This window comes from Cibotium barometz, chromosome 54 (assembly GCF_041138505.1).
Source record: "Cibotium barometz isolate CiBa-2024 chromosome 54, ASM4113850v1, whole genome shotgun sequence".
Classification (NCBI taxonomy): domain Eukaryota; kingdom Viridiplantae; phylum Streptophyta; class Polypodiopsida; order Cyatheales; family Cibotiaceae; genus Cibotium; species Cibotium barometz.
Genome location: NC_141099.1, coordinates 35,278,671 through 35,305,373, shown reverse-complemented (window position 1 = coordinate 35,305,373; position 26,703 = coordinate 35,278,671). Strand labels below are relative to the sequence as shown.

At 38.5% G+C, this 26,703-nt stretch overlaps 1 protein-coding gene across 1 annotated transcript; it reads right to left on the bottom strand.

Annotated features, from left to right (window-relative positions):
* Positions 1 to 273: 273 nt before the first annotated feature.
* Positions 274 to 7,340, bottom strand: LOC147608087 (uncharacterized). The gene is made up of 3 exons (XM_086790158.1): positions 6,969 to 7,340; positions 6,662 to 6,884; positions 274 to 380 (listed from the first exon to the last, which is right to left on the bottom strand). The coding sequence occupies exons 1-3, from the start codon at positions 7,338 to 7,340 to the stop codon at positions 274 to 276; spliced, it is 702 nt and encodes a 233-aa protein (XP_086646284.1).
* Between the last annotated feature and the right edge of the window lie 19,363 nt (positions 7,341 to 26,703).

The following is a 26,703-nucleotide window of genomic DNA, read 5'->3' as shown; positions in this document are numbered from 1 at the left end:
TCTCACCAACCTCACAGTTCTCACGTGGTATCAGAGCTTTGAGAACTCCATAGCCATCCACAAGTCTCTTTCATCTTGAGATCTCACATCTTAGCTTCACTAGTTCTCTCTACCTCCAAGCTTAAGCTCCTTCTTCTTCAATCGGGTATCATGGAGGTAGTCTCATCTTCTGCTGCAACAACCAAGCCAAGGTTGTTCTCCATTGACAAGCTCAATGGCAACAACTACTTAGTATGGAAGCTAAGAATGAAGCTATATCTCAAGCAACTTCAGTTATGGAAGTACATCAAGGCCGATGGCAAACCCACTGAGGAGCAACCCGAAGCACTCAAGCTTTAGAAGCAACAAGACATCATGGCGCAGATGGAGATCATTCTTCACTGCGGAGATCAGCAAGTGCAAATGGTGAGAAGCTTAAAGTCCTCACAAGAAATATGGCAATCCTTCAAAGATTGCTCTCTATACACTGACTTGATTTATCAAGTGTCTCTAGTGAAGAGACTTGTCAACTTCAACATACAAGAAAGTCAAGAAACCGCCAAGTTCTTGGACTCTTGGTAGGGTCTTCTAGCTGAAACCCTTCTCTCTGGCATTAGGAACTCAATGGAGTCTTCTTGGGCCCTTTAATTTGGACGTTTAGTGAAATGCTTAAAATGCTAATCCATCTTTGACCAAGCCTAGAGGCCTAGTCCTAAAAGCATATATTTGATTTTTCACAAAAACAAAAAAAAATAAAAAAAAGGAGATATTCCTAGATCTGGCCACCTAGGTGACTTTAAAGCTTTGTAATGGGCTGTCAGTCAGTAATCATAGCCTGCAACAACCTTTTCGAACTCCAAACATTCCAAAAATTCGTCACTTTCTTCTCCCCTTTTTTGTGTGTACACCAGATCTCTTTCTCTCTCTAAATCTTCTCTCTAAAACGCCCTGCACTCCTTCTCCATGGAAAAAAGCGTCTTTCTCTACTCCAAAAGCCATAGCTAACAGATCTGTACTCCTAAATGAGCCTTCTCTCTCCAAACCCACAGTAGTAGCCATGGCTTGCAGGGAAGAAGCTTACCATGAGCATTCTCTCTACAGTACTTGGTCCTCTCTCCATAGCTAGCAGGTCTGTACTCCTAAATGAGCCTTCTCTCTCCAAACCCACAGTAGTAGCCATGGCTTGCAAGGAAGAAGCTTACCAGGAGCATTCTTTCTACAATACTTGGTTCTCTCTCCAAACCCACAGTAGTAGCACAGAAGAACCTTTTCATGAAGTATTCTCTCTCTATATTGCTTAGCAGCCATAGTTTGCACTAAAGAAGCTTCCCATGATGCATTGTCTCCTTTGCATTTTCGTCTCACCATTGCCAACCCTCTCTGTTTCTTTGGCTCCCTTTCTGGCTTCTTTCTCTATCCACAATGCAGCTCTAGAGAAGCAACCCTCATCTCCATTCTTCCCATTATTTTTTGATACCATATCCTGCTCCTTCCACTCCTATTCAACCCAAGCTTACAAGCCTACTTTCTTGTAGATGGCACTACAAGACATCACCAATAAGCCTTCTAAGATCCGCCTTCAGGTTGATTTGGAGACGGAATACGCAACCCTACGCAGTAGGCATGTTGCACCCAATATTTCATACGATCAGCTTCGAATGCAAGGAGCAAAGGCCATTGATCTTTGGATTGATGGAAATCTTTATCCACCAGATCCAATATCTGGTGCCCCTCCACCATTCAAAAGCATTACAAGTTTTCTTATGTTTGTTGGTGATGGTTTCAATGGGCTTCTTGGCTATTGTAGGAGATTACACATGTTGTGGCTAGATGAAGTAGCTGAAAAGAGACAAACACAATTTGTCTTCGACCAGCTTCAAGCGGCATCGACTAAGCAGATCAATGGTTTGATGCAGAGGATTAAAGAGCTCTCAGAGGAGCTTGAGGTGCAGAAGAATAATCTAGCGGATCGTGTGCGCACAATAAATCAATTTACCGATAATTATGTTCGTCTTCAACACTCCACTCGTAATCTTCGACGTCGTGTTCACCATTTCACTCACCTTCCCATGGGATATCACGCAAGGCAAAGAAAACGTAAAGCTGTTGGGTTGCTTTCAAAGACAGCAGGCGCATGCAAGAGGCGTAAACAAACAACCAGGTAAAAATTTTTGTAGGAATTATAGCAGCTTTGAGAAGCAATTAATGAATAAAGCATCTCTCATGGTTGATCATTGTGATTGTAGGGCTTGTGCAACAGCTATACTAGGATGTAACAACGCTGAGGACAATGTTAATGCCTCCCTTCTTCAGCATGTCCTTCAGGAGAAGGATATTATGGAAATGATAATAGGTTCTGGTAATGATAAGCTGCAGGAGACCCTTCGTCAACATTTCTTGAAGGAAATCAAAGAAATTGTCACCCCCAAAGAGATGCTTGATATATGTGACTCAGCAGGTATTAGCCAGAAAGGTTACAGAGCAATATACAGGTCAATCACTTTAGGGTTGCGAGCAAAGGGAGTTATGCAATCCTTGCTTCCAACACTTTATAGCTTACAGATGGCAAAGAAGTGTGCTAATGGTGATATTGCATCCATGTTCGAGGGTGGGTACAAGTGGGTGGAGGATATTATGCCAATGCCAACAATCAAACCCTTTGAATACAATGCATATAACAATGTCTACATTGACATGGAAGTGCTACAAAAAGCAATGATTCAGTACTATGGCCTCACACTTGAAGAGACAGCAGGTGGAAATGCCGTGTTTGTCTTGAAGCTGGATGAATGTCAAGTGGTTAAAGGTCAAAGACTGGAGCGTGTTAGTTTAACCTTGATGAGCCGAGCACTTAGAGGAAGGCCTTTAGAGACCCAAGAGTTGGATGCAACTGAAGACAGCAACAGTAGGGGTCAAGGGCATAAGCAGGACTACTACGGCATTCAATCAGAGAAGAACATCTGGTGGCAAGCAGCATGGGTCCTCCCAAAAGAGAACCATGATACCTTGAGGTGGTATTTTGAACGGTCTGGCATTCAACATGTCGTCTCTTGTCAGGTCAATGGTCAGAAGCTTGATGTTCCCGGAATAGGCTGCTTTAATGTTGAATGGCACTTGGGTGGCGATCTAAAAACCTTAAAGTGTATGTTGGGTTGTAAAATAGGTGCGAATACTATATTCTCATGTGTTTACTGTTGTCATTCCAAGACAGCTGTAGACTCAAGAGTAAAAGGGAAACAACCTACCAAAGGCAAAAGTCAAAAACAGGTGGGTGCAAAAAAAGCAATCGTTTTTTATGCTGAACAGAGGAAAGGATCAAAGGTATGGCATAATGGCATATTAAGTTGTGACCAGAGCAAGCCACCTAGTCGTGACCAGGAGGACAATGCTTGGAACCCAATCTTGGAAATTCCACTATGTCAAGTGCATGTGTGCACATTACATGCAAGACTCGGGATTTTGGATAAGCTATTGATGCTCCACATAAACTATGTCTGGAACATGGAGCCCGAAGATCGACGAGAAGAGTCAATACGTGCACTAGAGGGTGTACTTTCCTCTATGGGATTACATGCTGGAGCAGTGGTCTTGACAAAGGACAGAAAATCAAACCCTACACAAGACAACCCTAATAAAATTTGCATGGGTGGATCAAAGGCAAGACACTTGCTATCAAACCACTTGGGTTCTCATAGCCACACTGACTTTGAAATCTGGAAGAAGATATGTGATGTCACAACATATCGAGGAAATGATGCCAGGCTTGGCCTAAAACGTGCACATGTATGGGAGGTGTGTAATAAAATGGTCGATCTTCTAGAGCGACCTCACCTGGATGACCATGGTATTGAGGCACTTAAACAAGCCACTTGTAGATTCACAGAAGAAATGGTCGAGGCATGGGGAGAAACACACATTACTCACTACATGGTAATGTTGTATTTATTGTGTCCTTGTAGTATGTTCTTCATACTGTTTGTTGACTTTTTGTAATTTTCTATGCAGCATATATTGTATGCACATGGGCCATACTTTCTCGATAGATATGGCTCTTTAGCACTTTGGAGCAATCAAGGCATGGAGAAATCACATTACCAAGCAAAGGCCGTGTATTTTAAGGGCACTCGCCATGGTGGTGGCAAAGTCAAGAGTAATGCACTCCATGAAATGTTCAACTGGTTCTATCGCGTTCTGGTTGGCAAAAAAAGACAGAAAAGTCGCGGTAATTTGTCTCTTAGGCGTCAAATAATGAAAACTGTTAATGCAAGAAGAACTGAAGGATACAACAGATCAAATGCTAGGGAGAGACTACGGCAGTGGGTAGCAAGCAAGCGTCGGTGTGGTTCCTCATGGACTTAAACTCTCTGATTATAATCTTTTTGTGTTTTTAAATTTTTTAAAAGTTTTAAAAATTTATATTTATAGACATATTTAAGTCATTTTTCATTTATAGCCACCACATTTCAATTTCTTCTTTGTGCTCTACTCTCTCTTGCCCTCCCACTATCTCTTGCACTCGTACATACCTAGGCCATGCCAGAAGAACAGGAGCAAGACTTGCGGTTTTTCGATCAACTCGGCCCACTACCTGCTACAGCAAAAAGGACAAGTCTACCTATCGTAAATACAGAGCAAGAGGCAAAGGAGATGAGAGAAGAAGAGCGCAGGAAGGAGGCCGAAGAAGTGCAACGCAGGAAGGAAGCTGAAGAAGCAGGGTCTAGTAGAGAAGCAGAAGAAGAGCGGCGTCGAAAAGAAGCCGAGGAAGATCAAGGGCAGCCACCGGAGATTGTTATTGAGGCCGACACCCTAGAACAGCTAGAGGTTATCTTACAGAACAGGGAGGTCGAGCTCTTGTCCTACGGCATCATGAAAGATACCATTGACAAAGAGTTTGCTCTTGTGAGGGCAGCTTGGGAGACAAAAATGCAAAAGAGACAGCAGCCCAAAGAGGACGCAAGGAGGGCAAGCCAAGCACAGCCACAGGCAGCCACAACATCCAGACGGCCAGTCAAGAAGTGTGGTAAAAGAATGGAGGGCAAGTTTCGGGACCAACAAGAAAAGGAAGAGCGTGCACAAAAGAAAAAGAAGTTCAGGTCTGAACGACCACCGTGGGAGAATCAAAGACCACCACCGCCTCCACCAGTTACAAAGAAGAAGAGAAAATGGAGGCCAGGGACAGTCGCGCTACGAGAGATTAGGAAATATCAGAAAAGCACAGATCTTCTCATCCCCAAGGCACCATTCTCTCGACTGGTGAGAGAAACAATGGAAAAATATTCTGACAGGGTTGACCGCATACAGAGCACAGCTCTTGAAGCTCTTCAAGAAGCTACTGAAGATATTGTAGTTTCTGTTTTTGAAGACTCAGTGCTGGCTATGGTACATGCCAAGAGAGTTACTTTGAAGCCTGTAGATATGTCCCTAGCCCTACGTCTACGTTTAGAGCGTAGCCTTCTACCTCAATAGGCTAACCCATTTTGTAATTCTCCCTACAAAATTTTGTAATGTTCCCAGATTCCTTTGTAGCTTTTTCACACATTAATGAAAACTTTGTGAGTTGTGTTACATTCTTTGTTGAGTCCATTTTTTTTGTATACTCAGTGCCAATGAACATTTCATTTAAAAAATATAAAAGCACTATACACACAGGAAGAAACACACACAAACACACACACACACACACACATATATATATATACACACACAAACATATATACACACACATATATATACATATACAAATATATATACATATGCACATATATATATATATGTACACACACACACACATATATATGAATATTTATATATACAAAAAATGTAGATCCTATAAAGTCAACTAGAGAAACTTATAGAGTGTCTTATGTGCCTCAAGGCAAAAAATAAAAATAAAAAAAAAATACCATGTGCGCTACGGCACGTTACTCTCCAGTTTGACCAGGTCAAAATGGAGATTTACGCGCCGTAGCGCACATGGTATTTTTTTTATTTTTTTTTGATATGTTTGGTCTGGTGAGGCTCATAAGACCATTTAGGTGCCCTAACAGCCCCAAATCTTACATATTTATATAAGATATTATTTATATTTATATATATCTTATAATAGCCTTAAAATCTTATAATATCTTATGTCTTATGTATATATATCCTTCAATAGCCCCAGAATCTTATATATATATATAGGTACACACACACACACATATATATATGTATATATATACATATATGTACATATATATATACATATATGTGAGTGTGTTTACATCTATAAATACAATATTTTTTCATACCGCTCTAACCCAATCTCGATTACTTTTTTTAATCACGATCTCAATTAAAATAAATCCTAAACAATTTTTTCTATGAACACATGAACAAAATCTTAAAATTGCGAGGCTTGAAATGGTATATCACAAGTACGCCAGGAAAAATCACAACTTACAATGCACAACAAAAAAATTTTATTAAACTTGGAAGAGAAGTTTGCATTACATCTTTTTAATAAGCTCTTGGAAGAGCTCAGGAGAGAGAGTTCTAGAGGCTGGTTTCTGGCCTACGCTTTGGAATACATCACTCGGCTCATTGATTCCTTGAGCCTGAGAAAGGGCACAATGGCCTAAAACTGAGTCGGGATGGTTGCCCGTGAAGCAATACAAGGCAGCTTCCCTAGCTATCAAAATACATTTATTTATGTTCGAGGCTAAGGGGTTCTCCGACAAGACTGCACTAAGTGCTTTACATTTTAGGAGCTCGGCATAGGCGATCTCTGCATATTCTAAATGAAAAACCCGCACTATGTCGGCTCTGAGGGCAGGTATGTAGTGCCAAAGGGATGCATCTCGACCCTCTGACTTTGGCCGCGTTCCTCCTACGCGCATAGCAAACTTGTCCACTTCAAAAGCAGTCTGTCAACATGTCAATATAGAAGTTAGGAAGCGTGAAATGATACAAAAAATAATTTGCTTTACAACTAAGAAGTAAGGACATACCTCAGTTGCATCGTCACTTGCAACTAGTTGCTCATTCGTCAAGTTTATGCTTCCTTGGTCTTGAGCATCGCCAGCAACCAAGGGCATGTGTGGTTCAAAGGCAGCTACGCTCTCATAGAATTGCACTTCTTGCTTTATTTCAACGAGCGCTTTGGCCACTACAACTTCCAAGGTACTGCTACCAATATCATATGCAAGCGCTTTTGTGAGGTTGTCATCTTCAAAAGAGATTTTCACTTTTCCTTTGTCTTGACCCCCAGCATTCACGGCAATAATAGAAAGTGCCTCATCCTCACGAAACCCGAGTGTCTTGGCAATGTCATCCAAAAACAAAAACTCTTTCCCATCAATAATGATTGGATGCAAAGACATGATAACAAGGTCTGGGACCTCCTCGAGTACTTCATCACCCTCTAGAACTAGGTCCGAGTACTTCATCACCCTCTAGAACCTCCTCGGGGACATTATCTTGTAGAGCCACCAATGCCATTGAGGCCTCCCATTGTTCTGTAACATTCTCTTCCTCAGCATGGGCCTCTTGGACCTGCTCCATTAGCTTTACTTTGCCCTTTTCTTTTTCCTTGCCACTTTCTTTCGCCACACCCTCTTGTAACAGAAGGACCAAAACCATGTCCCAGCTTAGGAAAGAGGCCGATGTTGCCCATTTGTAGATCCAGGAGTAAGTCTTCCTCCTCATTTCTGTAGTCCTTTTCTGTGAGGGATTTTAAAAACCTGGATAGGTGAAATCTAAAATTCTTCTCTTCCCTGAATATGTACTTGATGAGGTCAACTGGAACCCGTAAGCACTCATCACCCTCAAACATGATGGAGTACGTGCTGATGTGTTCATCCATATACTGAATGACATCTGTAAAAGCATCCGCGTGTAGATGATGCATTGTTGCACGTACATCAATTGCTCCCTCAACATAGGGACGATCTCATCAACCCTATGAAGTAACTCAAGCTTTCCTAGCTGTGCAATAAGTGCATCAAGTAGAGGTGCCATGTCTATGAGTGATTGGAGGAAATAGAGAGTGTGTGATACAGAAAGGTGTGCGAAATTGAGAGCAAGTGTTAGGAGAGAACGATAATTGTCAATTGATGTAAATGAGTAAAGTATCGTTTATAAATGGGCGACCTTGTTATAAAATTTTTAAAAACTTTTAAAATTTGTAAGTACCAAAAAATTTTTAAGAAATGGTATGCGAAAGCAAGAACGTATCCTTCCATCGCAAGGTCATTTCCAATTTATTAGTGGCTCACACCACAGATGCTTCTGTGACCAACCTTACACTATCACAAAAAAATAAAACTGCACAAGACAATTGAAAATTCTTAATAAGACAGTGAGGCAAAAAAATTGAAATTGTATTTACTTCAATTCAAGATTACATATCCAGTGGTTATCTGATAGCTACACAGCCAGGGAAAGTAATTTCTCTACAAAGAAAAGATCGTTCCTGCCTTTTGCGCACTACTCTACCATTGATTATCAAAGCAAAATCACCACTGAGTGAGAATCGAAGAACTAAGTAGTCACGTAAGTTGGCAAGGGACCAGTCATCATTCACAGTAACATCTTCTACATCCCCACCTTGCATGGATATATGTAGCACACCCTGTTCTGTAGAGGTTGTGTCGGAGTCTAACGCCTCCCATTCTCCATTTGTAAGCTTCCATTGCCTGTAAGGAAACGCAATGGACAACTGTTGCTTGGCAATATGATAGCGCGTCACAACCTTCTCAACAATTACTGATGGTGTCTCCATTGTGTTGAACAACTTTTTTATCCCATGCAGGTGATAAGAAACAAGTCAGAGCTCTCTCCCCCTTTGCAATCCATAAAGTTGGGGTACGATGTGTGTCACTTGTACGGAACAGGTACACAAAGAGGTGTAGAGGTATGAAGCAGGTTATGGTTGCTTTGTGAGATCCATATGTGCACTTCATAGCATTTTGCACCTTGCTTTCGATCTGCAAACAAGCCATGGCCACTGAAGCATTGTCTGGAATTGGCCATTCAATAGATGTGAGAGTTGGCGTAGGTTTTGGAACTAATTTTCCAGTACCATTTGCTGTCGTGGGAACCACATATGTATCCTCATAGAAGAAGATGTTTCGTGCTAGAAGTTGTGCAGCTGGACACCCTCCAAAGATTAAACTACCAAGCTCCACATGGTATGCTTCAAAGGTTCCTGAAATTGCCTCCATAGGCTCCCATTCATAGTTTGAGGGAAAAATATCTACGCACAGGAACCCAAGAACAATCAAAGCAGTGCTCAGTATACCATTATTAGCACACAATTGATTTAAAAACAAGAATATAAAGTGGTGAAATAACTTACAATTTGCAGGAAATCGTTGACGTTGGTCATGGTCTGCTAGTTTCAGGTCTGTTGCCTTATAAACATGTTGGACCTTGGCTAGCTTTTTTCCATCACGATCTTGTTTGAGCTCCAATATCTGCCCTTTCCAATGGTGACTTTGTATATCAACGTATTGCTTTGACACCTTGTGGCTTCCTCTTGTACTAGGCTGCATCGTAATCCAATTCCACTTCTCGTACTGTTTGATGTTCCAGTGCCCATCCTCATCTTGACCACTGCTACAAGAGAGAGATTGAATACTGATCGGAGGCCTTCGAGCTCTAGAAGAAGACATCAGATGTATATATTAGAGAGATTATAAACCTTGATGGCAAAGAAAAATAGAATGGTGAGAAAAAAACTTAGACTAGGGAGATGTAAAAAAGAGAAGGAGTTGTAGAGCAAGTTCCAAGGGCTTGGCTGTGCTATTACTGCACTTTGAAAGAGGATATTGGAGGGGATGAGAGGAGACAATGAGTAAGATTATGAGAGCCAAAGCATTTGCAACTCAAGCTTCCATAGCTTGGCTCCACTGTTACACTCTGTAAAAGGAGGTTGGACAAGGTAGAAGGATGTAAGTGAGGATCAAACTTCCCTGGCTTTTGAGAGGAGGTTGCAGATCAAGCTTCCATAGCTAAGCTCTGCTGTTACACTCTGTAAAAGGAGGTTGGACAAGGAAGATGGATGAAGTAAGGAAAGGTAAGTGAGGATCAAACTTCTATAGTCTCTGAGAGGAGGTTGCAGATCAAGCTTCCATAGCTAAGCTCTGCTGTTACACTCTGTAAAAGGAGGTTGGACAAGGAAGAAGGATGAAGGAAGGAAATGTAAGTGAGGATCAAACTTCCATAGCTTCTAAGAGGAGGTTGCAGATCAAGCTTCCATAGCTATAGATCTAGGTTTCTGAGTGAAGAGAGAGGTAGATCAAGAGGTAGATAGCTAAAAGAAGTAGTCTGGAGAGTGAAAAACGCCTTGCTATGAGAAAGGGGGAAGAGAGAGCGTTTTGGAGGGAACGTGGGAGAGAGGGATAGTGGAAAGTGAAGGGGAATGTGCATTGAATGCATGGGAACTCATTTTTGGGCCTCTATCACTTTGGAGGCCTTAGTTAATGATGGCTGCAGGCTGCTGGCAGGCTGCAGCTATCCTTTTCTATATAAAATAGGAGAAAAATGCATATACGTTTTAAATTTTTGAGTTTTAGTTGATTTTGAAAATTTAAAAAGAGCCTATTTAGCCTATTATTCTAAGTTTGACCACTACCTTCTAGGCTCTTACAAACCATTGGTTTCAGTCCACATGTAATCTCTCTATTTGTCTATTTCTTAATCACCTCCATTAGGCAATGGCAAATTAAAGGGCCCAAAAAGACTCCATTGAGTTCCTAATGTCTTGAAATCCCAAAGACTCTTCAATCAATGTTCTTGCTGGCAGCCTTACTATCAACATGGAGAGCATTTATTATAACTCATGCTTCAACAATGGAGTTCAAGCTTCAAAGCTTGGTGGCAAATACTCAACAAGAGGAGGTCTTAAGGGATCAAACATCCCACTCCAACGTCAAAATAGTGGCTCTAGCCACTTCTATCAATGCTCATAAGCATGGTCATCACAAAAGTGGTTCTCACCACTCGCAGCGGCCTCATCACTTCAATCCTAAGGGGGGACACCACAATCATTCTCATGCTAGAAACACCTCTTACTCCAATGTGCAATGCACATATTGCCACCGTCATGGGCATGAAGACAAGGACTGCCGCACAAAGCAAATGGCACTCTCTAACAACAACAACAATCACCACAACAAGAGACCATTTGGAAGAACTCACTTCATTGAGGTTCAATGTAAGATTACTCCCTCCGGCTTTTTAGGTGTGTAGGTGTAAGAACCTTCCCTTTTGATCTTATAATTATTCCTCTCTCTGAAATAAAAGAAAGATCCTGTTTTGGCCTAGAGAGAGAAAATGTCTAGAGGGAGGTAATTCAAAATTGAGATATTTTTGGATATAGAAATCTTCCTAGTGTCTAAAATGGTTTTCCCTGAAACAAAAATTCAAAAAGAACTTTCCAATGTGTAATTGGAATTAATTAAAAATAGGTATAAAGGACCTTAGCCTAAGGGTCTCCAGATTTTCAGAAATTTTTGAATTATGCTCCAATTAAGGTTCCTATGGACCAATAAGATTAATACAAATGTAGGGAGGAGATAAATTGAAGAATAAAAGAAAATCCTCCAAAAATGAGTAAATGCTCGATCCAAAAAGTAAGCTAAACTAACCAAAAAATGGTCAAAAATTGACCAAACTGATCTGGAAAATTCTAGAATCAGTTTGCTTGGTTAGAGGCTCATTTTTTCCTATAAATAGAAGCCTCCCCCTTTGTAAAAAGTTAATAGTGTTTATGCACTGTTACTCTACTCCTCCCCAGAGCCAAAAACATTGAATTCACTTGATAATTCAATTGTTTCTGACTAAATCCTCTACAAAGAATTGGTGGCCACTCTTGATCCAAACAAGAGTAGAACCCTCAATCCCTCAAGCCAAAGGAAAGCTCACAATTCTCCATGCAAGTTAAAAATTCTACTTTTTTTTAAATTCTAATCTATGGTTTTCTGATTTCTTTACTTTTTTAGTTGATTAATGTGAATATGGATGTTATACCTTGAAGAAAAGGCCACCCCCTTCTCCTCATTAAGAATTCAGTCTTTCTTTATCCTAAAAAGAGTAACAAAAAAATTGATTTAAACTTTTCTTATTGTTTACTCTTTAGAAAGTGAAAATTGAGTAGATTAGAGTGCTTTACTTCAACTTGGGATGAATTTTAAAGTAATATTAGAATGTAAAAATTGAGAAATGGTCACCCATACAAAGGAGGTTATGGCAAAGTTTTCTTAAATTTTGTGGAAATAAAATTTATCTTTATGTTATTCTAAAAGAGTAATCCCCACCGTTTGTGCATTCTAATAGAAATATTTTTATTTACTCCATGTACATATTCACCTATGAATATGCATGTATATCATTGATATAATTGTTGAATTTAAATTCTATGCATAGAAAGATGCATATTAAAAAATTTTTATATAAAAGTGTTATTTTCATTAGATTTAAATTCTATGCATAGAAAGATGCATATTGGAATTTTCATTAGATTTTTATATAAAAGTGTTATTTTCATTAGATTTAAATTCTATGCATAGAAAGATGCATATTGAAATTTTTTATTATAAAAGTGTTATTTTCATTAGATTTAAATTCTATGCATAGAAAGATGCATATTAGAATTTTTTTTATTATAAAAGTGTTATTTTCATTAGATTTAAATTTTATGCATAGAAAGATGTATATTTAAAATTTTTTTTATTATAAAAGTGTTATTTTTATTAGATTTAAATTCTATGCATATTGGAAATCTTTTTATTATAAAAGTATTGTTTTCATTGAATTTAGTTTATATGCATAGAAAGATGCATATTGAAAATCTTTTTATTATCAAAGTGTTATTTTTCATTGAATTTAAATTCTATGCATAGAAAGATGCATAATGGAAATTTTTATTATATAAGTATTATTTTCATTAAAATTGATTTATGCATAGAAAGATGCACCATTGAAGTTCATTTTTTTATGCATAAATAGATGTATAAAGAATCTTTATATAAAAAATTAGAATTCTCTTAAATTCTATGTTTAAATTTTTTGAATAGATGTGATGAGATGTGATGTGAATCAGACAGATGCGAATGGATGGATGTGATGTGAATAGAGGTGATGAGATGTGAGGGAATAGATGTGATGAGATGTGATGTGAATCAGATAGATGCGAATGGATGGATGGATGTGATGTGAATAGAGGTGATGAGATGTGAGGTGAATAGATGTGATGAGAATCAGATAGATGCGAATGGATGGATAGATGTGATGTGAATAGAGGTGATGAGATGTGAGGTGAATAGATGTGATGAGATGTGATGTGAATCAGATAGATGCGAATGGATGGATGTGATGTGATGTGAATAGAGGTGATGAGATGTGAGGTGAATAGAGGTGATGTGATGTGATGTGAATCAAATAGATGCGAATGGATGGATGTGATGTGAATATAGGGGATGAGATGTGAGATGAATAGATGTGAAGAGATGTGATGTGAATCAGATAGATGTGAATGGATGGAAGGATATGATGTGAATAGAGGTGATCAGATGTGATGTGAATGGATGGATGGATGTGATGTGAATAAAGGTGATGAGATGTGAGGTTTATAGATGTGATGAGATGTGATGTGAATAGATGTAATGTGATGAGATGTGAGGTGAATAGATGTGATGTAATGTGAGGTGAATAGATGTGATGAGGATGTGATGTGAATTAGATAGATGTGAATGGATGGATGGATGTGATGTGAATAGAGGTGATGAGATGTGAGGTGAATAGATATGAGGAGAATCAAATAAGTGTGAATGAATGGATGGGTGGTTGTGATGTGAATAATAGAGGTGATGAGATGTGAGGTGAATAGATGTGATCAGATGTGATGTGAATCAGATAGATGTGAATGAATGGATGAGATGTCATGTCATGTGAATCAAGATGTAAATGAATGATATGGGATATGATTGGATGATATGTGATGAAAATGGATGTAAATGTATAAGTGAAGAATGGATGTGAATGTATATGTGAAAGAATTGATGTGAATGAGTATGTGAAAGAATGGACATAGATGCATATGTGAAAGAATGTGATGTGATGGAAAGAGATGTGATGTGTCATAAATATATGTGGATGTGAATGTGATGGATATGAATGAATGTGATGTGATGGATATGAATGAATGTGAATGTGATGGATATGAATGAATGTGATGTGATGGGATGTGAATCAGGATAGATGTGAATGAATGAGATGTGAGGTAAAATGAATGAGATGAGATGTGATTAGATGTGGATATGGGTAGATGCGAGTGGATGAGATCTGATTAGATGTGGATATGGGTAGATGTGATTAGATGTGGATATGGGTAGATGCGAGTGGATGAGATCTGATGCGGATAAATGAGAAAAGATGTGATGAAATGGAAAATGATGTGATGAGAATGGGAATACACATGAAATAAATGAGAATTGATGTGAAACAATGTGGAAAGACGAGAGTTCGTTATAGACACTGTATGTATGACCTGTTTTTAAATGGCTATTTTATGTCAAGAATGTTGGGGAAGCATTATGACCATCTTGTGAATAAGGTTGTGGAGACCTAGTCTGATAAAGTTGCAACAGCTGACGGAGAGTCAATGGCGGACGTTTCGCGTAGCAAGGTCGGCCGAGGTCTTGACGAGTCTCGGTTCGATTAAAATGGTGAGCTTCCAGTACGGTGGATGAGGGACCAAGGAAGCGGCCTATGAGTGAAGCGCTAGGTCACCTGCGAAGGATCCTAGAGGGTGCCGACCATACGGTGCTCGGGCTCTGGGTCGCCGAAGATACCCACATGTGCGTCATGGAAGATATTGGAACAAGGAGTAAGAGTTGTTTTCTGAATTCGGGCTTGGATTTGGTTGATTGACCTTGCTGGTCCTCAACGGATGAGTCCATGGATCTTTTATATGGATCCATTGGTTGACCTTGCCGATCTTCAATGGAGATTCCATTTTGATATGTGAATATATTGCCGGTTATTAGGAGCTAGAAACTATCGAAAAGGCCCCCTGAGTGGACAGGTGGTGAGCGTTCTGGTTGCCAATGATGCCATAGGTACATCGATAAAGAAAAAATTGGAATTAAGGATTCAACCGGAGATTTTGAGGATTATGATCAGTGTCTCTATGATTTCATTAAATGATTGTTTTAAAGACAGCTGATTTTGTGAAAAAGATAATTTCATATTGGGTGTGTAAGTGGTGTGACTAATTTTAAATTTGCATGAATATCCGGCTAGGGGACTTGGAAACTCTTTTCCCTGGTATCCGAGACAAAACCTAACTAAATTCTTAATTGGATTCCATCACTATAGTGGTTGGGCGGTTGGCTAACCCATGGGAGTGCTGGATGGGGTTAGGCTGGACTGATGGATCCCTAAATTGAGACTCAATTCTATTATGGTACGATAGATGAAGTAAATCCCGGATAAAACTTGTTCTATGGAAAAGAATCAACGGTTGTGCCTCTCAATGAGGAAAAAAGCGTTGGTCTCTATGATCCAAGTGCAATCTTTTTCTTGATCTGATTTTGATACTTACGGGCTCGGTCACATTAGTTCAATTAGTTAAGGCTTTTGACTACGCTAGAGTAAAAATTTTATCCTGAAGGAATCACCCGTGCTTTTCAGACGAGAGAAGTTTTTCTCGGTTCGTCGGTTCTGGAAGAACCGGCGGATTAGTCTCTTGTCCGGATATCCGTGGGGGCGAGACCTTGAGTGAGAGACCTTGCCCCATGCAAGAAGTGCTACCTCCGCTGCTAGCACCCTTGAATTCGTTACGCGGTGGGGACAGGGATCTCACAGCTGGTATCAGAGCTATTTGGCTAATGTGGACCAACCGAGAAGCCAAAAATGTCAAAAATTTATGAAGTAGCAGTAAAAGGTTGTAATTGTATGATAATATTCTTACAAATTGTTATTCAGACTGAAATTCATAAATTGGTAATTGGGTCTTTATTTACCTTATAGTTCTAAGGACCATGACTACCCGTATATACCGAGGGTATAACTGCAGCTCTTTACTAAGACTTGAAATTATAAGCATAAATGCTATCCACATGATGAATTTGAATGTGGTTGATATGATTTTTAAATTGTGGTTGATATGATTTTTAAATTGTGGTTGAGAACTGATGAGTTGATTTGGATTCTGATTGGAAAAATGATGATTCTTGAATTTTGGTTGAAATGTAATAAGATGAGCAAAACCACAATGAGAATGAATGAGACGAGTCCCCGTGATGATGTTCATAAACTGGAATGACGTTAATGACTTCAGCAAATCACTATGAGATTAGTGGATTGTGCTGACACATTCCTGCTGTTAACACTTGATCCAGTGGATCAAGTTAAGGGATATCAAATTAAAAATCTATATAATTGAAAATTCCCATGGAGAACTGTTCAGATAGAAATTTCGGTCTAGTGGACCATTATTGTGATAAGGATTTGAATGATATAATGTGAGTGAATTGTTATCTGATGATGAGTTCTATATAAGGGATCTTTATCCCACGATTCTGTTGGGTTCACTAGACTATAAGGAATCTCAGAATCAGTTGGATCTTAAGGGAAAGAGTTCTCCTCTAATTTTGCGAGATTCCTTCCTCCAACTTTTGACGTGTGCAGGTGCAAGAACCTCCCCTTCTGATCTTATAATTATTCCCCTCTCTGAAATAAAAGAAAGATCCTGTTTTAGCATAGAGAGAGAAAATATCTAGAGAGAGATAATTCAAAATTAAGATATTTTTGGATATAAAAATCCTTCTAGTGTCTAAAATGGTTTCCCTTGAAATAGAAATTCAAAAAGAACTTTCCAATGTGCAATTAGAAGTAATTAAAAAAAGGTATAAAGGAACTTAGTCTAAGGGTCTAGATTTTCAGAAATTTTTGAATTATACTCCAATTAAGGTTCCTATGGACCAATAAGATTAATCCAAATGTAGGGAGGAGATAAATTGAAGAATAAAAGAAAATCTCCCAAAAATGAGTAAATGCTTATATAAGATAAAGAGTTGACTAAGGACAAGGTTTATTAGTTAAAAAAGAAGAAGATATTTAGAGAAAATGATGCATTTTTGACACCTCAGTGTGGGGATCTCTCCTCATGAAGGAGCGCCTATTTTACATGTGTGGAGGAGTTTTAAACTCACAAATAATGAGATATTTTCATCTCTCCTCTCTCCTATTTCAACCAGATCCAAAAAGTAAGCTAAACTGACCTAAAAATGGTCAAAATTTGACCAAACTGATCTGGAAAATTCTAGAATCAGTTTGCTAGGTTAGAGGCTTATTTTTTCCTATAAATAGAAGCCTCCCCCTTTGTAAAAGGTTAATAGTATTTACATACTGCTACTCTACTCCTCCCCAGAGCCAAAAACATTGAATTCACTTGATAATTCAATTGTTTTTGACTAAATCCTCTACAAAGAATTGGTGGCCACTCTTGATCCAAAAGAGTAGAACCCTCAATCCCTCAAGCCAAAGGAAAGCTCACAAAACTCCATGCAAGTTAAAAATTCTACTTTTTTTAAAATTCTAATCTATGGTTTTCTGATTTCTTTACTTTTCTAGTTGATTAATGTGAATATGGATGTTATGCCTTGATGAAAAGGCCACCCCCTTCTCTTCATTAAGAATTCAGCCTTTCTTTATCCTAAAAAGAGTAACAAAAAAAATGATTTACACTTTTCTTATTGTTTACTCTTTAGAAAGTAAAAATTGAGTAGATTAGAGAGCTTTACTTCAATTTGAGATTAATTTTAAAGTAATATTAGAATGTAAAAATTGAGAAATGGTCAGCCATACAAAGGAGGTTATGGTAAAATTTTCTTAAATTTTGTGGAAATAAAATTTATCTTTATGTTATTCTAAAAGAGTAATCCCCATCGTTTTGTGCATTCTGAAAGAAATTATTTTTATTTCAAAAGTTTTTTCTCATTAAAATTGATTTATGCATAGAAAGATACATAAAGGATTTATTTTTATTTCAAAAGTGTTATTCTCATTAAAATTGATTTTATGTATAGAAAGATGCATAAAGGATTTATTTTTATTTCAAAAGTGTTATTTTTCTTAAAATTCAATTTATGCATAAATAGATTTTTATAAAAGTGTTATTCCCATTGAAGTTGATTTTTTATGCATAAATAGATGCGTAAAGAATCTTTATATCAAAAATTAGAGTTCTCTTAAATTGTATGTTTAAAGTCTATGAATAGATGTGATGAGATGTGATGTGATGTGATGTGAATCAGATAGATATGATGAGATGTGATGTGAATCAGATAGATGTGAATGGATGGATGGATGTGATGTGAATAGAGGTGATGAGATGTGAGGTGAATAGATGTGATGAGATGTGATGTAAAACAGATAGATGTGAATGGATGGATGGATGTGATGTGAATAGAGGTGATGAGATGTAAGGTGAATAGATGTGATGTGAATCAGATAGATGTGAATGGATGGATGGATGTGATGTGAATAGAGGTGATGAGATGTGAGGTGAATAGATGTGATAAGATGTGATGTGAATCAGATAGATTGGAATGGTGGATGGAGGTGATGTGAATATAGGTGATGAGATGTGAGGTGAATAGATGTGATGAGATGTGATGTGAATCAGATAGATGTGAATGGATGGATGGATGTGATGTGAATAGAGGTGATGAGATGTGGTGAATAGATGTGATGAGATGTGATATAAATCAGATATATGTGAATGGATGGATGGATGTGATGTGAGTAGAGGTGATGAGATGTGATGTGAATAGATGTGATGAGATGTGATGTGAATCAGATAGATGAGATGTGAGGTGAATAGATGTGATGAGATTTGAGGTGAATAGATGTGATGTGAATCAGATAGATATGGATGGATGGATGGATGTGATGTGAATAGAGGTGATGAGATGTGAGGTGAATAGATGTGATGAGATGTGATGAGAATCAGATAAGTGTGAATGAATGAATGGGTGGTTGTGAATGTGAATAGAGGTGATGAGATGCAAGGTGAGTAGATGTGATGTGAATCAAATAGATGTGAATAAATGGATGAGATGTCATGTCATGTGAATCAGGATGTAAATGAAATGATATGGGATATGAGTGGATGATATGTGATAAAAATGGTTGTAAATGTATAAGTGAAGAATGGATGTAAATATATAAGTGAAGAATGGATGTGAATGTATATGTGAAAGAATTGATGTGAATGAGTATGTGAAAGAATGGATATAGATGTGTATGTGAAAGAATGTGATGTGATGTGTCATAAATATTATGTGGATGTGAATGTGATGGATATGAATGAATGTGAATGTGATGGATATGAATGAATGTGAATATGATGGATATGAATGAATGTGGTGTGATGGGATGTGAATCGGGATAGATGTGAATGAATGAGATGTGAGGTAAAATGAATGAGATGTGATGTGAGTGAATGTGATGTGGTCTGAATGGATGAGATGTGAATGAATGTGATGTGATGAGATGTGGATACAGGTAGATGCGAGTGGATGAGATCTGATGCGGATAAATGAGAAAAGATATAATCAAATGAAAAATGATGTGATGAGAATGGGAATACACATGAAATAAATAAGAATTGATGTGAAACAATGTGGAAAGACGAGAGTTCATTATAGAAACTGTATTTATGACCTGTTTTTAAATGGCTGTTTTATGTCAAGAATGCTGGGGAAGCATTATGACCGTCTTGTGAATGAGTTTGTAGAGACCTAGTCTAATAAAGTTGCAACAGTTGACGGAGAGTCAATGGAGGACGTCTCACGTAGCAAGGTCGGCCGAGGTCTTGACCAGCCTCGGTTCGATTAAAATGGTGAGCTTCCGGTATGGTGGATGAGGGACCAAGGAAGCGGCCTATGAGTGAAGCGCTAGGTCACCTGCGAATGATCCTAGAGGGTGCTGACCATACGGTGCTCAGGCTCTGGGTCGCTGAAGATACCCACACGTGTGTCATGGAAGATATTGGAACAAGGAGTAAGAGTTGTTTTCTGAATTCGAGCTTGGATCTGGTTGATTGACCTTGCTGGTCCTCAACAAATGAGTCCATGGCTCTTTTATATAAATCCGTTGGTTGACCTTGCTGATCTTCAACGGAGATTCCATTTTGATATATGAATATATTGCCAGTTACTATGAGCTAGGAACTATCGAAAAGGTCCCCTGAGTGGACTGAGCGTTCTGGTTGCCAATGATGCCATAGGTACACCGATGAAGGAAAAATTAGAATTAAGGATTCAACCGGAGATTTTGAGGATTATGATCAGTGTCTCTATGATTTCATTAAATGATTGTTTTAAAGACAACTGATTCTGTGAAAAAAGCAATTTCATATTGGGGGGTGTGTAAGTGGTGTGACTAATTTTAAGTTTGCATGAATACCCGGCCAGGGGGCTTGGGAACTCTTTTTCCTGGTACTCGGGACAAAACCTAACCAAATTCTTAATTGGATCCCATCACTACAGTGGTTGGGCGGTTGGCTAACTCACGAGACTGGATGGGGTCTGGACTGATGGATCCCTAAATTGAGACTCAATTCTGTTATGATACGATAGATGAAGTAAATCCCGGATAAAAATTGTTCTATGGAAAAGAATCAATGGCTGTGCCTCTCAATGAGGAAAAAAGAGCTGGTCTCTATGATCCAAGTGTAATCTTTTCTTTGATCTGATTTTGATACTTACGGGTTCGATCAGATTAGTTAAGGCTTTTGACTACGCTAGAGTAAAAATTTTATCCTGGAGGAATCGCCCGTGCTTTTTGGGTGAGGAAACTTTTTTCGGGTTCGTCGGTTTTGGAAAAACCGACGAATTAGTCTCTTGTCCGGATATCCGTTGGGCGAGGCCCCGAGTGAGAGAACCTACCCTGCGCAAGAAGTGCTACTTCCGCTGATAGCACCCCTGAATTCGTTACGCGGTGGGGACAGGGATCTCACATTCAAGAAGGTAATAAAGATTCTAATCCCCAATTCTATAACCCTCTTACTTCTCATGATTACCCTCTTCACCTATTTGCTACTAGTATCTCACATAACACTCCTTCTACTATTTGGTATTTAGATATTGGTGCAACCCATCATATGACCTTTAATCTCTCATGGCTATCTAATTTTACTTCTCTTAACAAGCCTACAACAAGCCAAGGGTTATGGTGGTGAAGTGTCCATATGACCTTTAATCTCTCATGGCTATCTAATTTTACTTCTCTTAACAACCCCTTAGATGTATGCTTAGGGCATGATAGCCTATAGCAAGCCAAGGGTTATGGTGAAGTGGTCATCTCTCTCCCTAATGGCAAATCTACCTTAGTCAAGAAGGTCTACTATGTCCCAGGGCTAAAGAAGAATCTCATCTCTATTAGTGAGCTTACTGATCAAGGCATTGAGTTCAAGTTTCTAAAAGATGGTTGCCATATTATAGCCATAGATAATCATGGCAAGAAGATCACCTTGGTATGCCCTAAAGATGGCAAGCTTTACCCTCTTGGCAATTATACCTCTACATCAATAAAAGCCCTCTCTACCACTATCAATGCAGAAGAGAAAACCTTGCTATGGCACTATAGGCTTGGCCATATTTCAGCACATGCCTTGCATCAAATGAAGCACAAGAAGCTTGCGATTGGGATTCCCAAGGAGATTACCCCAATCCAATTTCGTGAAGGAACTCTTTTCTTCTAGCATATTGTGAACATCATTTTTCATGCATTAGTAATCAACATCCAAGCATGATCAATCTCTATAAAATTCCTGTATTGCTAAAATAAATAAAGGGGAAAGGAAAGAGTAGATAAATACAAGATCAACACAATAACTACCGGAATTTGTAACCTCAAAAATTATAACTATGATTTTTTGCCTACAAAATTACGACAAACAAAACATGATAAAACTTGTAATTGAACACATAGGCACCTGATTGGAATACCCAATTATATAGATTTAAGGTCTATGGAATCAAGTCACGACTCGTAAATCACGTCAAGGATCTCATCATGCATCATGATTGGTAAGTCACATCATTAAATTATGGCTATTCATGACATCACCAAATCACGTTGGTGAATCATGACTAGAAAATCACTCCTTGGTGCTGCAAATCACGTCAACTCTACTTGTTCTATTTCACCTCTCATAGCCTTATAACACATCTGGGAGGGTTTAAGGGATAAGCATAACTTCATCACCTCCAAGATTTTCTATCCTACATAATCATAGCCATGTCTATTATGGAAGCCTAGAGAGTTGTTTTTAGGTGGCCATCTATGTAAAACCACAACTAGGAGTTTGGAGGCTTAAGTACACATCATCACTAATCAATTGAGCCATCATTGGATAAAATAAACACTCTATTTTCCCTTATCTAGCTAAGAAATTTTCAATATTATCATGTTAAATCATTGTAACTTTACAAAACTTAAGGATGTGAAACCCTTACCAGCCTAATCTATGTAAGATTAAGCATTATTTTGGCTTCTTCAATAGAATGGCAAGCAAGAAAGTCAACCCAAATCTAGTTTACCAGCATGATGGCAAGTACAAAAGTTAACCCAAATATATTTACTAGGCAACAGAGTCTCATTTTACTTTAGAAGAAGAGGTGGTCACCCCAAAGGAGAGAATCGAAGAGGTGGTCACCCCAAAGAAGAGAATCACGCAAAATACAACCCAAGCAAAGCCAATGTAGAAGAAGAGCAGTTTCTTGGTGAGTTACGTATACAAATGTGAAGGGGCCATCTTGCAATATGCAAAAAATGTAAATAACAAGACAATATGGTTTTAGTTTCACTCACTAAAGTGCCTATAACTAGGACCTTTCAGAGTGTCTGAAATCACCCCTTAAGGGTCGGTCTGAATTGAAACCATTAAGGGAGTAGAAATGGAAGGATACATCAATGGGAGAAATCCCAAGAAATTCTCACACAAGAGCATCTCCTGAAACAAAAGAAGGAGATAGCCAAAGAAAAAATCAGACAAGCTCGAGAAGAAGCCAAGGCAAGGGACTCCAGGGAAAAATGCTACATGTGAACATGGCTTCACTCACCTTACTCGACGAGGATGATGTGAGATTCCCCTGTTCCCACCGAGCAACGGATTCGGGTACTAGCAGCGGAAGTAGCACTTCTCGCGCGGGACAGGGGTCCCACATTCGGGGCCTCGCCCACGGATATCCGGACAAGAGACTAATCCGTCAGTTTGTCCAAAACTGAAACCGAAAAAACTTCCTTTACCCGGAAGCATGGGCGATTCCACCAGGATAACTCTTTACTCTAACGTAGTCAAGATCGTTACGGATCAACTGATCTGACTGCACCTTTAACGGTACTTGGTCAAATCAAGGAAGAACTTGCACTTGAATCATTGGGATCAACGCTTTTTTCCCCATCAAGAGGCACAGCCGTTGATTCCTATCCATAGAACAATTTCTATCCGGGATTTACTTCATCTATCGTAATAATAGAAATTAAATCTCGATTTACGGATCCATCAGTCCAGCCTAACCCCATCCGATCCCATGGGTTAGCCAACCGCCCAACCACTGTAGTGATGGGATCCAATTTAGAATTTGGTTAGGTTTTGTCCCGGGTACCAAGGAAAAGAGTTCCAAGGCCCCCTAGCCGGAAGTTCATGCAAACATAAAATTAGGCACACCACTTACACACCCAATATGAAATTGTCTTTTTCTTAGCATCAGCTAACTTTAAAACAATCCTTTAATGAAACCATAGTACCACTGATCACAGTCTTCCAAATTATCCGATTGATTCTCAATTTTTCCATCATTCCTTCATCAGAGTATCTATGGCATCATTGGCAACTAGAACGCTCACCACCTGACCACTCAGGGGCCGTTTCTATAGTTCCTAGCCCATAATACTCGGCAATATAATCACTTATCAAGATGGACTCTCGTTGAAGATCAGCAAGATCAACCAACAGATCCATATAAAAGAGCCATGGACTCATCCGTTGAGGACCAGCAAGGTCAGTCAACCAGATCCATGCCCGGTTTCACAAAACAACTCTTACTCCTTGTTCCAATATCTTCCTCGACGCACGCGTGGGTATCCTGGGCGACCCAGAGCCCGAGCACCGTATGGTCAGCACCCTCTAGGATCCTTCGCAGGTGACCTAGCGCTTCACTCATAGGCCGCTTCCTTGGTCCCTCATCCACCGTACCGGAAGCTCACCATTTTAATCGAACCGAGGCTGGTCAAGACCTCGGCCGACCTTGCTACGCGAGACGTCCTCCATTGACTCTCCGTCAGCAGTTGCAACTTTATCAGTTAGGTCTCCACGACCTTAATCACAAGACGGTCAAAATGCTTTCCCAGCATTCTTGACATAAAACAGCCATTTACAAACAGCATTTACAAACAGTTTACAAATACAATTTCTATATTAACTCTCATTTTTCCACATTATCCCTCATGCAATCCACATTACTTATTCCACATTTCATTTATATGTGTACTCATCCAATCATATCATTTTCCATCTCTTCACTTCAGATTCCTTCACATCACATATCATATATTCACATCCATATCCACATCCATACATCCACATCCACATCCACATTCACATCCATACATCCACATCTACATGCTTATCTCCATTTTCACATCCTCATTTATACATCCACATCCCATATCCACATTCATACATACACATCCATATCCACATCCATATCCGCATTCATACATACACATCCATATCCACATCCACATGCATACATTCATTATCACGTCCTCATTCATACATCCACATCCACATACATACATACATACATCCACATCCACATCCACATTCTCATTCACATCTATACATCCATATCTACATGCACATTCACATCCATACATCCACATCTATATCCTCATTCACATCCATACATCCACATTCATGCATCCACATCTACATGCCTACATCCATACATACACATCCACATTTACATCCATGCATCCACATCCACATCCTCATTCACATCCATACATCCACATTCATACATCCACATCCACATCCACATTCACATCCATACATCCACATCTACATGCTTATCTCCATTTTCACATCCTCATTTATACATCCACATCCCATATCCACATTCATACATACACATCCATATCCACATCCACATGCATACATACATCCACATCCACATTCCCATTCACATATATACATCATCTACATGCACATTCACATCCATACATCCACATCTATATCCTCATTCACATCCATACATCCACATTCATGCATCCACATCTACATGCTTATCTCCATTTTCACATCCTCATTTATACATCCATATCCCATATCCACATTCATACATACACATCCATATCCACATCCACATGCATACATACATCCACATCCACATTCCCATTCACATATATACATCTTTATCTACAAGTACATTCACATCCATACATCCACATCTATATCCTCATTCACATCCATACATCCACATTCATGCATCCACATCTACATGCATACATCCATACATCCACATCCACATCCACATTTACATCCATGCATCCACATCTACATCCTCATTCACATCCATACATCCACATTCATACATCCATACATCCACATTCATACATCCACATCCACATCCACATTCACATCCATACATCCACATTCATACATCCACATCCACATCCATACATCTACATTCATACATCCACATCCACATCCACATTCACATCCATACATCCACATTCATACATCCACATCCACATCCACATGCATCTTATCATATCTTATCACTTCCCATATCTTTTATGCATACCTCTATGCATGAAATTCAATTATGCTAAAAGTAACACTTTTATAATAAAATATTCAACTTTTATGCATACCTCTATGCATGAAATCCAATATGATAAAAGTAACACTTTTGATATAAAAAAATTATCCTTTATGCATACTTCTATGCATGAAAATTAAAAATGATAAAAGTAACACTTTTGATATAAAAAATTTTCCTTTATGCATCCTTCTATGCATGAAAATTAAAAACGATAAAAATAACACTTTTAATATAAAAAAAATTATCCTTTATGCATACTTCTATGCATGAAAATTAAAAATGATAAAAGTATCACTTTTGATATAAAAATTTTCCTTTATGCATACTTCTATGCATGAAAAATTTAAAAAATGATAAAAGTAACACTTTTGATATAAAATTTTTTTCCTTTATGCATACTTCTATGCATGAAAATTAAAAATGATAAAAGTAACACTTTTGATATAAAAAAATTATCCTTTATGCATGATATTAAAATTCAATTTCTCCATGATTATAATGAAATTCTTTCAATTAATCTAGGATGATAATTCCTAGAATATGGTAGGAAGTCCTCTTTTTATGCTTTGAATGAAATTATTTTATGCATAATTTTTATAAAAATTTTGCCATAGCTCCGCTGCTATGACTGATAAATCTCAATTTTTTCTAAGGGATAAAGCTTATCATTAAGGAAATAATTAAAATGATCTCTAATTGGATCATTAATCTATAGTGGATTGAATCATCAATATGCATAAACTAAAAGCATAGAAAAAAGGCATTAAATTGGTCTCAAGCATAGCTTAATCTTGGGTTAAGGAAAAGCTTTATGAAAAGCTTGATTTGGATTGAGAAC

Coding starts and splice junctions, on each gene's coding strand:
- LOC147608087 (XM_086790158.1), bottom strand. CDS start 7,340: ATGTCTTTGCATCCAATCATTATTGATGGGAAAGAGTTTTTGTTTTTG. Junction 6,885..6,968: donor CAAGTGACGATGCAACTGAG/GTATGTCCTTAC, acceptor ACATGTTGACAG/ACTGCTTTTGAAGTGGACAA. Junction 381..6,661: donor AGCCTCGAACATAAATAAAT/GTATTTTGATAG, acceptor TGATCTCCGCAG/TGAAGAATGATCTCCATCTG.